Raw genomic sequence first — 12,085 nt, forward strand, 5'->3', positions numbered from 1 at the left:
GTGCATAACTGAAGTCTGTTTCTGGGTGCCAATCCAAGATTCAACAGAGTTGCGCAAACAACGTGAATATGAGCTGAAGTTTCATGTATCTCCACCTAAAATAAGCTTTGGAACGCCCTCAATCTTACAGACACCGACCAGGCTAAGTGGAATTTCTGCTACACATATGGTTGATGTGGGTTGGTTGTTTTTTGTTGAGGATTAGACAAATGTGCAGAAAATAGACTTATCAATGTGCATTAGCTATGACAAAGCCAAAAACAGAGCTTTCGTGACTGAAGGCAGTGCATTCTTATTACAAACAGGGCACAGCTATTACCCGTGAACTTCAAGGTATCTGGCCGGCCACTGTTGGGAGATGAACTGCTGGATGAGACAGTCTTGATCTGATCTGGCAAGACCATTTTTGCTTTGACAGATAGAATTTCCTGGAAACAAATGACAAGGTTGGCTATTTATTTGGGGCATTATGAGCACAGGGAGGCTGAAGAAGGTGACCTCCTTTTTAAGTTTAGTTTGCATAGACACAACAGCAGTTTTAAGAGCCTTTCCAATCCCCAGTCTGAGCATGAAGGAGAAAGCATCTTACACTTCTCCTACCTCAAACGTATCATTCCCCCCTCCACTTCCAAGTAACATGAACACAACTTTTGATTGGCTAGAAAGAATTTATCATTTCTTTAAAGTTTACATGGTAAAAAGTATTTTTTTAAAATCACATGTACATTACAAAAAGTCCCTCAAGAAAAGAGATAGAGAGAGAGAAGACTGGAAGAATTTATAAAAGCAATTATTTAAAAAGTCTGGATTAAGAACTGTAGCCAGAAATAATAATCAGATGAACAAGGAGGGCCAAATTCTGTTTGAAGGTAATGAAGGAAAGCAATGTTACTTCCCTCCTCACCCAAGGTGGACAAACTAAAATTTGGCACCTCACCATCGAGCCGTTACTGGCCTCAGTGTTGAACAAAGGTGGGCTCATAATAGCATTTTCTGGTAAGATCAGACAATATTTTCTTAGAGCTACCCAAGGGCAAGTTCACACAACCACTGGATCTATGGCAACAGCCAGTTTCTGGGCATCTAGTAAGTTCTGCATGTACAGCAACAAAAACAGTTGTCTGACCACATGCCTCATTATTCAGTAAGCATGTGAAAATATACATGATGATCAATCTGGGAAAACATGGCAGCAGCCATTGTGCCTACCACTCAGAAGCATGTGAACCAACCCTTGGTCTGACAGGAATATTTTGCCCCCAGTAAGAATCAAGCAACTCCAGTCATAACTGCTTCCCCCACAGATACCAAGGCGCATCTAATGATGTTTCTCTACCGTAAAATCCACCAGGGGAACTGGGGAAGGGGGAGAATTAAAGGCGGTTTTCTTTCAGCATTCCATCTTTTGTTTAGGTGAGCCCCTAGCAATACACATGAAATAATTACTCTTATAAATATATTTGTGTCATACGAAATAAGGCACTTATCAAAGTCATCTATCATCCTAGACAGGAAACAAAAAGAAATTGGTTAGTTTTTAAAAAATCATTTAAAATGAATTGTGTTAAAAGCGGCAATACAAAAAATATATATAATCAGACCCTTATCCCACCCCACACTTTATAAAGATTTTTTTTTAAGGTACATACAAAGGAAAATCAAACACAGAACAGCTTGAGAGTCTCTGAAGGCATGAACAGCTTGTCAAAAAGGACACTCTCTCCTTTCCCCAAGCATGTAGTTCAAAAGGAGGCACATTTTAGAGAACCGAAAGGCTGCTTGTGGCCTCTGGGACAGTCAAGGGTCTTTCTCCTTGGATTTGGTCAGCGGTGATGGAGAAGCAAGGAAAGAAGCGGAAATTCATTGGCTGTAGAAGAGGTTTAAGACCGAACACTCTGCATCCCAGGTGGCTGTGGTCGAAAATTGGAGCCAAGGAAGAAGAGAAGGAGCACTTTAAAAGAGCTTGAAAAAGGACTGACTCGGAAATGTGCTGTGAAGTAAAAGAGAAGGGGGCAGAGTAACTGGCAAGCTTTCTGCAGAATGCAATGGGGGGTACCACAGTTCTAGCGGATGTGCTTAAGGGTCCTGGGGCCTAAAAAGGCTCAAGCATAAGGGTTTTCAAGAAATTTGCTCCCCCCCCCTTCACTTAACTGAACAATGGCTGTGCCCTATCACTCTGCTTTAGAAGACTGCTAAGTAAAATTTAAGAACCCTCAAGGAGGGGTTAAAAACCAATCAACAGAAACCACACAATGCCCACGATAGACAAGCAATTCTACAGTCAAAATAGCTTTAAAAAAAACCAACTGACTGATGGAAACCATCCCGGACACACATCTTGTTTCCATTTTGGTTACCAGCACACACTAGCAGATGTTTCAAGAGGAGACAGTGTGATTTCTTTTAGAAAGCTTGATACCTGTTTCTACTGCAAAACTAAACTGCAAAAATGGGACAGGAAATGTTCAGTATTTTGACAGCACCCATTACACGGCTGCAGGCAGAGGTTCACAAGCCTCAATGATACAATCTGGGCAAACAATCTCTTATTTTAAACTATTCATCTTAAACTCCCATTGGTTGCATGTCATTCTCCAATGCATCATGCTGCCCATTTCAAAGGGCAACAGCAGACACAGATTTAGCAGGGAGAACCTGAGTTACAGGCATGACTTTTTTTTTCAGTTGGAACTCAGTTCCAGGACTGCTCAGATGGGCGCCATTGGCATTATAAGAGAACAAGGGAGGTGTTCATGGTGAGTTCTGGCACCTCTTTTTCTAGAAAAATAGCACTGGTTACAGGTAACTTATTTTTCAACTCTTAAAATGAATTGCTCTGTGCATATGTTATATCCACATCTACAGACTGCAGAAAGTTATCATCACCACTATAAAACCTTTAGAAGTCCAAGCACATGCTGAGAAGTTCATGTTTATTCTGCACAGTTAAGGATGGCCACTACACCTATTTCTGTTCACTCGATTACAATCGTCAAACTGCTAGCCAGTGTGAAACCATCCACTGGGTGAGGTGGACAGCCACGCTAACTACCACTGACCTGATTACAAAATAATGGGCGTAGCAAGTCCATGAATAACCAGTCCATTTTTAGTGATACTTAATGTGTAGACTAGGCTTTGCAGAGAGTATTACCTGTTCCCTAGCTAACAGGACCAGTGGTCAGGGATGATGGGAGTTGTAGTCCCAAAACAGCTGGAGGGCCAAGTTTGGCTAACACTGCCTTAGACAGAACACCACACACACAAATGCCATCTCTAAATAGTTACGCTAGTGCAAAGCTGCAGGTTCTGTTGCATAGATTTTGAGAGCAAAGACTGGGAAGAACTGCAAGGCACATTATACAACAGACATTATAAGCCAGCTGCTGATCTTGGTGCCTGAACAAGAAACTCAGTGTTCCAAATCACAGCAGACACAGCACCTTCCAGGATGCATGGTCTATGTGAAAACAGCACCCTGTCTCCCCCCTGCCTTTTTATGATACAAATATCCTGTGTTCTAACATTGAGTGCTAATCCAACAGTGAAGAGCCTATTGTCTCCTTTTTCTCAAGACAATGGAAACATATGCTTAAAGCAGCTCTGCACCAAAAGCAAAAAGCACCAGCCTTCCATCAGGGAATGTCTGAAGGAACCTCATAGTGTAGTTTAGATACAAATTCTCCCCGCTCCCTCGCTGGGACTCTGAGTTCAGTCCAAAACAAATTTGTGCCTGCTTTTAATACTTTGGTCCCTTGGCTAAAACAAAACACTAAGCTCTGGCATCAGACACCCTTAAAAAAAAGGACATGTAATAAAGGGTTGGAAGCATGAGACAGAAAGAAACAAGATGACACCTTTCCTTTGGTGTACGAAAGCTGTTACAAGGCATGTCACAGTGTGAAAAAGGAGGAGAGGCATGTGGAAAGGTAAAGAATTTCAAACAGGTTAAAAAAAAGGAGAGCTCCCAATTAGCACCCAGAACAAGCACCCTCATTATGGGAGTGGCTGTCGTTATTCCAGTAACCAGGATCCCCAGATAAATTTAAGGACCTTCTGCACACCAGCTCTTGGCCAAGGGAGCTAACTGACCCAGAGAAGCTAATGTATCCAGAGCTCTTGACCTAGAAAGGCTAATGTAAAAAGGCACCTGTCTAAAAAGAGGTAAGGGGATCTAAAGCTGCTGCTATAGACCTTGGAACTAACTGCTGAAGGATTAAAGCAAGCTAGTGAAGCAGACTAGGCGTATAGAGATGACCAACTTTTTAATCCTCAAAGTCCCAATGTGATGCCTGAAGAGACAGAGAGCTTGGGCCAATGGCTTGAAATTGCTGCTGCTCAGCCTCTAATATAAGATGTTACAGTCTCATAATTTTGAAACAGATGTGCAACCAATCTGATCCACTTTTGGCCCCCAACAGACCAAGATGATGCAGCTATATTGTCTGCAATACAAAATTATGCCCAGTGCTTATTGCTTTCTATTTGGGGAACATGGCAGAAAGTTATTGCCCATGTAGCAGGTACTAATTCTATCATTAGTGAAACCAGCTTGGCAATATGGAACTGGGCAAAAAGGATCTATGACTTCTGGGCCACACCTCAGACTGTAAAAACAGGAATTGGCGGGGGGGGGGGAGTAACTGTTCTGTATATAGTGCAACTCTCATGAACATTGGGCTTTACATTTTGAATTGAGCATTCTGGAGATTGTTGATGGAATGGGTTGGGAATAGAAATTCAAATCCATTTGCCGATTTGACTGGATAAGGCAAATCACCGGCTGCTTGCAGAGTATTTCCAATGCACACCGTAAAGCTGTAAAGTGGAAGAGCATCGCCTGGAAGTTTTATTGCCCTTCAAGATGCCCATCATTTTAACCAACACATACTGACTGCGACAGGACAGGCAATGTTCTTTTGTTTTGTTTTTACGAAATTATCTCCCAACCCCGAGAGAGCAGATTTTTTTGATTAGGACCCTGAGAATATGGAGATCTGGGGTTAGTTTCAGTTTCCTTCTTGCTGGAAGGAGGCACAAATCCCAACAATGGAAAGAGGCTGGTGGTTACTTGGAAGTTGGGCACATTGATCTTTGGTTACTGGACGAGAGAGAAAAATAAGGGGGAAATGGTTTTGGCAATCTCAGAAGTTATATACGTTTTCTCTCAAACCCACTCCCCCCACCCCCAAATGGTGGGCTGGTGTTTAATCGGACCAGTCGTCCTCATCAAACTCTGAAGAATCATCCTCGGAATCGCTGTATTCCACTGCAATGCGGCGGGCGAGGATGGTTGCCACATCATTGCCCACAACTTCTCGCTTCTCTTGTTCACGCTCCTCTTCTACTTTACGGAGCTGGAATCCTATCAAGGGAGGAAAGAAAAGGTTAGAGGTGGTCCTTCCAGGGAACAGTGGTCTTTGGTAATGTTTGGTAAGGGCTGCTCAGTGTCAGGGGAGGGGCAGACACGGGAGTAGTATGAAATACCTTTATTAGGGCGAACTGAAAAAAAACAAACAAAAAAAAACAAGCTAGATCTCAAGAGAGATAATTTATTTATTTTTTTATGTTGCTGGTGCAGGACTTAGCAGGGGCCTAATATACGACCCTCTGAAGACTGTGGCGCAGGAAGCTTATTGAAGACTGATTATGTCAAGAGCAAAGGATCTCAGGTTGAAGTAAAGCATATTGGGATAAAGCAGCAAAAAGCAGCCTCCCTTTGAAAAGACAAAAACCAGCAGTTATTTCGACTTGCAGTTTTTAAAGTTTCAACTGCTCCTAATATTCCGCTACAGCTATAGTCTGAACCAATTTGGTGGTGGAACTATCACTGGCAGTGAAGAATTCAAATGAGTAATAAGGAAACGAGAGTAAAAAAGTGTGGCTCTTTCACTACTTTCTCAGCTTAGGACACGTGATAGACAGTTACAAACAGGCTAAATTGCAAAGGTTCAAAGAGGATGCCCTCACTGGAGTGAAAAAGGAAGGTTTATTGCAAGTATTCCCAGTACACATTTGCTAAATGACTAGGCATCTTGCAGCTCCAGTAAGCCCCACCAAAATACATACACACACGTGAAATGTCGAGTCCAGACATTGCAGGACCACAACTCTCATAATCCATGACCACTAGGCATGCTGGCTGAGGCTGATGGGTGCTCTAAAACACCTGGAGGACTCAATCCATTGGTCTCGTTTCAGGCATTAAAATTTAGGATATGCAAAATGAGAAGAGACTTACCTTGACGGATAGCAGAAAGCAAGTCGCTCCTAGCCTCACTAACAGCAGGCAATGAGGACTTGGCCTTGGATGATCCCGAATCTGGTTGTGGAAGATGGGTTTCTGGCCCATCCATGCCGCCAAAAGATGATGGAGGTGGACCAGGAGGGGGCGGGGGTGGAGGAGGGGGCGGTGCACCTCCTGTTGGCGGGGGTACCAGGGGTGGAGGCACAGCAGCGTATTCTGCTGCTGGAGGTGGTGGAGGAGGAGGGGCGGCAAAATCGGGGTGAGGTGGGAATGAGGGTGGAGATGGTGGCGGTGGGATGCCTGCAGTCGGAAAGCCTGACAGTGGAGGCGGTGGAGGAACACCAATCATCGGTGGCGGTGGTGGCGGTGCAGGAGGTGGTGCAAATCCTGGCCTGGCACCCTGTGGCGAGCCAATAGGTGGAGCTGGTGGAGGGTGGCTTGGGCTGACTAGGCTGGGTTTTCTCAGCCCTCCGGAACCACTCTGATTTTGTGCTGGATAGCTGTTGAAAGTAGAGATTTGAGAAGGAGACGGGGGGAAAATGTCCCATGAGTTTTGCAAATATCATAAACTGGAAAAGGGTAAGCACTATTTCTCAGGTTTTCCTGATAGTAACTTGCTTCATTTATTAGATCACTCTTGGCTAAGAGATCCAGGAGTTTGGGAGTTATGTTCCAATATTCTGTTTAGCATCCAACGACTGACTTTGGAAAGTATTCCAACACATGCACACATGTGAAAGTATTTGAGCACAGCTTGCTCAAAAGATTAAAAATTCTTGTTGCCAGGGTGTGTGTGTTTGTTTGTTTTAAATCCAGCTCCAGCAAATGCTGGTTCCTTGGAATCCCATCATTCCACAATAGTATTTTCCAGCTAAGATAGCTACAGGAACCACTCTTAAAGCAACCCTGAAGAGGGAAGGAAATCCATCGGAACTTGATTTAGGAATATGGCACATTAACACATTAACACAAAATTGCATCGGAATGTCAGAATGACAGAGACATCGATTTTCGAAGCCCTCGTGGTAATGAAAAGTAATACAGTACTGTATCTCATTTTGCGACCAGGGTCTGTTCCGGAACCCGGGTCGCTGGGCTGAAAAGGACGCTGGACAAAGTGCTGCATCTGCGCACGTGTGCAGAACAGTTTGCACTTCTGCGCATGCACGAGTGGCGAACCCGGAAGTAAACCATTCCGGTACTTCTGGGTTTGCCGCAGATGCTTGACGAGGTACCACTGTATGTGAATTCTCACCTAAAATCCCCCCCCTCCTCCACATACCTCCCCTAAGGAGGAGTATACTCTCCTTCTTAGTAAAACGCTTCCCCAGTCTGAACAATAACTATAGCTGTTCCTCACCAATTGGATTCACAGTGGCTGACAGTCATGTGCAATCATGGCAAGACACTTGGGTTGCACATAGCAGCCTAACATGGAGGGAATCTGATCTCTCCATGAAGGGTAAATGTGCTACACAACACAACCCTAAGCAGTATCTGGCAAGAAACCACGGGGCAACACCCTTATTTGTGAGGTGTTTTGTGGATTGCTTAAAAAACAATAATGAGCACTTCTCCTCCCAAGCTACCACTACAAGCTTCATGGATGAGGTTTATATGACAGGCTCACTGTGGTCTTATTGGAAGCACTTGTTTTATGGAAAAACGAAACAGCTTGCTTCTTTCACTCCATTGATTGTGGTCCTTCAGTGGTGCTTACCTAAATTCCATTGGTGGTGGTGGAAGACTGTCCTCTGTGAACGAAGGAGGCGATGGTGAATCTGGCTGCGGAGGCGGGGGGTAGTAGTTGGCATCAACACTCTCATTGGAACCAATGCTACCATTCTGATAGACCATATTAGACGGGTATCTAAAAATCAGCAAAAGGACAAGATGGACTACATCAGATAAAAACCCTTCCCTTCCAAGGCTTCAATGGTCCCCAAGTAAAGAATACTTCCAGAACATTCAAGTCAGGAAGAAATACAAACAATGCCATCAAGATCAGAACCACTCTGGTACTGAAAACTGTAGCATCTTGCCAGATCATTTGTATTGAAAGTCTAGTAAGAGGCTACCATTTTTAGTACCAGAGTGGTGCTGTGTGCCCATGAAGAGTCAGAGAACAGCCCCTGTCACAAGACTTCCAATGCCAATGACTCTCCTGCTAATGTGTGCAAGGCAGGGCAGCTGCAGCTGGGGAACATTATGAGATCACACCTGAAGCAGCAAGAGAATGGAGTTTATTAATTAAACAAAATTAAAATACAAGTTGTGTCCCCTACTGTTACAACTGCATGTTCTATGAGCTGTGTTTACGCACATTCCCACTGTTCGGTTCTTTTGCTTAGTCAACATTTTCTATTCGTCTATTTTGTTTTCATTATGTATTGTTAAAATTTCAATAAAGATTATGGCTTTAAAAAAGGAAACCACCACATAGCCGCTCTGAGGGAGCTGGGGAGGGCGGGGTATAAATAAAAAATTATTATTATTATTATAGAAATTTGACTCATTAGAATGAGATATTGCATATAATACTGAAATAAAGCTTTTATTTGGAAGAGAGGGGGTAGACAGATCCTGAAGCTGAGCCTCCAATAATTTGGCCACCTCATGAGAAGAGAAGACTCCCTGGAAAAGACCCTGATGCTGGGAAAGATTGAGGGCACTAGGAGAAGGGGACGACAGAGGACGAGACGGTTGGACAGTGTTCTTGAAGCTACCAACATGAGTTTGACCAAGCTGCGGGAGGCAGTGGAAGACAGGAGTGCCTGGCGTGCTCTGGTCCAGGGGGTCACGAAGAGTCGGACACAACTAAACAACAACAACAACAGACATTCTGTTGTTGCACCCTTAACCTATCTTAAAGGTGCCATTTATCTCAGTTTCTAACACTGGTATAGAGGGGAACTCTCCAGCTCCCCAGATTGCTCTCATTGCATCATAGAGTGAGGTGGGGCTGCATATTCCATACTTTTTCAGGCAGGAGCTAGAAAGGAATATATGTGCATACATGTATTTGCGACGTGTGTTCTGAACATTTGGGAAGTCCTCTCCAAAGGACCAACAATTTTTAGGAGCTCCAACTGTCCCTTCCTGCACATTTGAAAGTGATCTAGCCATATACAGATTGGATTCAGTTAGAAATAGTGAAGTGTCCAGTACAGGAACTGCTTTAAGATAAAGCACGGGTGAATAATTCACACAAACAACCTTCTCCTGCCAAAGGTGGGAAGTGCAGTCCTGGGAGTCTGCTCATGATCACACCAACTCAGGCAAATCACAAACACTCATTATGTCTGTAGTGCTGCACCCGATTCAGATATAGGCTCCATTTGTTTTTACAAATTTGCTATATGTCTCCAAGCCAACAGGTACTAGCTGTAGGTGATGGACATAAATACACAGTTACTGAAGATTCACCTGCTTGCCTGAACAATTAAGAAAACCCTTTAAAGTTATCTAATTGACATTTACAATTCACTGCTAGACCACATCAGTGTGGAAAACAGGCGCTAGCAGTCACATGTTGAGGGACTCTGAAAAGTGTGATAGTGTGGGCAGCCCCTTCTAATAACCTTCAGATCAGGGCCCAGCAGAAGGCACACTGGAAAAGAGGCAAGGCAAGGGCACACCTTTGCCAATCATCCTTCCATTCCAGCACAGCCAAAGGCTTCTCTTTTGCAACAGAAATGCTTGCAATTTTAGGAGCAGCTTTAGACAAGCTATGTTTTTAATGTTTTTAAAGGGACAGCAAGTAGGAACAAACAAGTATCCACAACCTGAGTGCACACAGCTTTCCAGTCCACTCACTTAAAGGGCAGGAATGGTGTTCTTTAGACTATGATTATGCAATTCTGTGGAAGCTAAGGCAAGAACTAAAAGCAAAATCCACAAACAAGAAAGAGGTATGGAAGAAAAATGAGGGTTTCTTTTCCTAAAAGGAAGGCTTGGAAAATGCAAAATGGGTGGAAGCTTCATACTACATGGGTCTAAAACAGAAGGCCACATTCTTTTATAGGGGAAGTGGCCATTAAACCTGGTCCCTGCCATCTTCTCCCCACCTGCTGTGGCATTCAACCTTGAAATGGACAGTTCCATTAAATCTCTGATTCAACTAAAAGGAGAAAGGCTACTAAACGGTTCTATTTCTGATCCCTCCCTTCTCTGTTAAGAGAGTATCAGAAAGAGCCAGAATCATCTTGTGTGCTTATCTCTCCGGGTAGAAAGCTACCGCCTAGAATGCTGCCAAGCTAACCAGCTGGGAATTGTTCTGAATGCCAGAACGCCATGTCCGAAGTGCCACCTCTACAGTCATGAGCTGGGGCCAAACAGGAACACACAGCTTGTGGCCAAGTTTGGGTGAAGAAAGTACCCTCAATTTGGATTCTGCAGAGAGAATTCTCTTCTTATAAATGGCTGTGTTCCTCATGAAGAATGGCCAGCTTGGAGAGCATGCTCTGACTTTAATTCCAGTAAGTCATACCAGGAGCAGCTACCTCAGTCCCTATTACCACTTGCAATGGCTCCAAGCACCAGTATGCAAGTTCAGCAGCTATTACCTTAAGACGATCCATCAGGCTGTATAGCATGCAGTTACATGCACCCACTATCACATACTTAACATCTATTACAAAGCTGCTCATTTTCCTTTTCATTTTATCCCATTTCAGAATTATGCAAATCAATAAACATGCAGTATTTGGGAGTGGGAGAGGGTTTTGTGAAAGCAGAATGAGACAGGACTCCTGCAGACAGCTATCAAAATCAAGTGGGGAAATCAGCTTCCAAGCCCTTGAACTTCTGCACCAGAGATACAGAAAGCTGACTTGGGCTAGGATCTGAAAAGCTGCTTCAGGCATGCCTATGGGTGGGTCATGCTCAATATGAATCCTGACTTTGCTTTGAGCAACAGACCACCTCTGTGCCAGATCACAAGCAGCCAGAGAGCCCCTCCAGTTTCCACGTGGGCTGCCATGTGACACAGGGCTGCTATTCAAGAAATGGAAACCTCAAGCTCCTTGCATTTTTGTTTTTTGCACTTCTGCTGTGCTTGCACTGAAGCCAGCCCAAGGATAATCAAATTCTGAAAACACTTCATTAAAGACTCTCAGCCAGTTTTAAGTAACCTCCCCTAAGCACCACACACATGCAGCAAGTTGCAAACTTATGACAAATGTTTCACTCCTGGACTTGTTATAAAACCTCATTACCAAATGGATTATTGGTAGAATGTAAAAGCCACAATAAGAGTAGCATTGAAATGTTAAACCAGAGGAACAGCAGAGCTATGTGGATCATATTCAGATCAACCAAGCAGACCATTTGCTGAATAAGCTCTTACCCTCCTGGTCCAAGTTTTTCCCTCGACTCAACAAACTCCTGTCCCATTTTCATTTTCTCCCATTCTTCCTTCCGGCTTTTGATTTTCCGAGGGTTCACATTTCCTCTGTTTGGATTATCCTTCTTTTCTTTCTAGAAAATATATAAAAAGGATTATGAGTTACCACAATAACCTGCAATGATGCTGAACAAAAGACACAAAGACGACCAAGTGCTGCCCCTCACCCTAGATTTCATAGGACATAGGAGAAGCTATTAATATGCCAAACCTTGTGTTGCAGCTGCCAAAAGGCTCTACCTGCCACTCAGGTGGAAGAGACAAATAGTGTTCACTTCTTACCTTCAAAAAACTCCTTCTATACTGAATTGTCTGCAACTATGCACATGCTCCTGCCAACCTAGCAGTTCAAAAGCACATCAAAGTACAAGTAGATAAATAGGTACCGCTCTGGCAGGAAGGTAAACAGCGTTTTCGTGTGCTGCTCTGGTTCG

General features: G+C 43.7%; 1 protein-coding gene across 2 annotated transcripts in view; it reads right to left on the bottom strand.

Annotated features, from left to right (window-relative positions):
* Positions 1-441: 441 nt before the first annotated feature.
* The window catches only part of WASF2 (WASP family member 2), a 47,619-nt gene continuing 35,975 nt past the window's right edge, over positions 442-12,085 (bottom strand). For both annotated transcript variants that reach the window (XM_081202735.1, XM_081202736.1), the window contains exons 6-9: positions 11,595-11,725; positions 7,968-8,117; positions 6,242-6,747; positions 442-5,365 (exon numbers count right to left, since the gene is read on the bottom strand). In XM_081202735.1, the coding sequence (XP_081058861.1) occupies positions 5,208-5,365; positions 6,242-6,747; positions 7,968-8,117; positions 11,595-11,725 (945 nt within the window). In that variant the 3' untranslated portion in view covers positions 442-5,207. The remainder of the gene's footprint in view (positions 5,366-6,241; positions 6,748-7,967; positions 8,118-11,594; positions 11,726-12,085) is intronic.

The sequence above is a fragment of the Podarcis bocagei genome (assembly GCF_964188305.1).
Source record: "Podarcis bocagei genome assembly, chromosome: 7".
Lineage (NCBI taxonomy): Eukaryota > Metazoa > Chordata > Lepidosauria > Squamata > Lacertidae > Podarcis > Podarcis bocagei.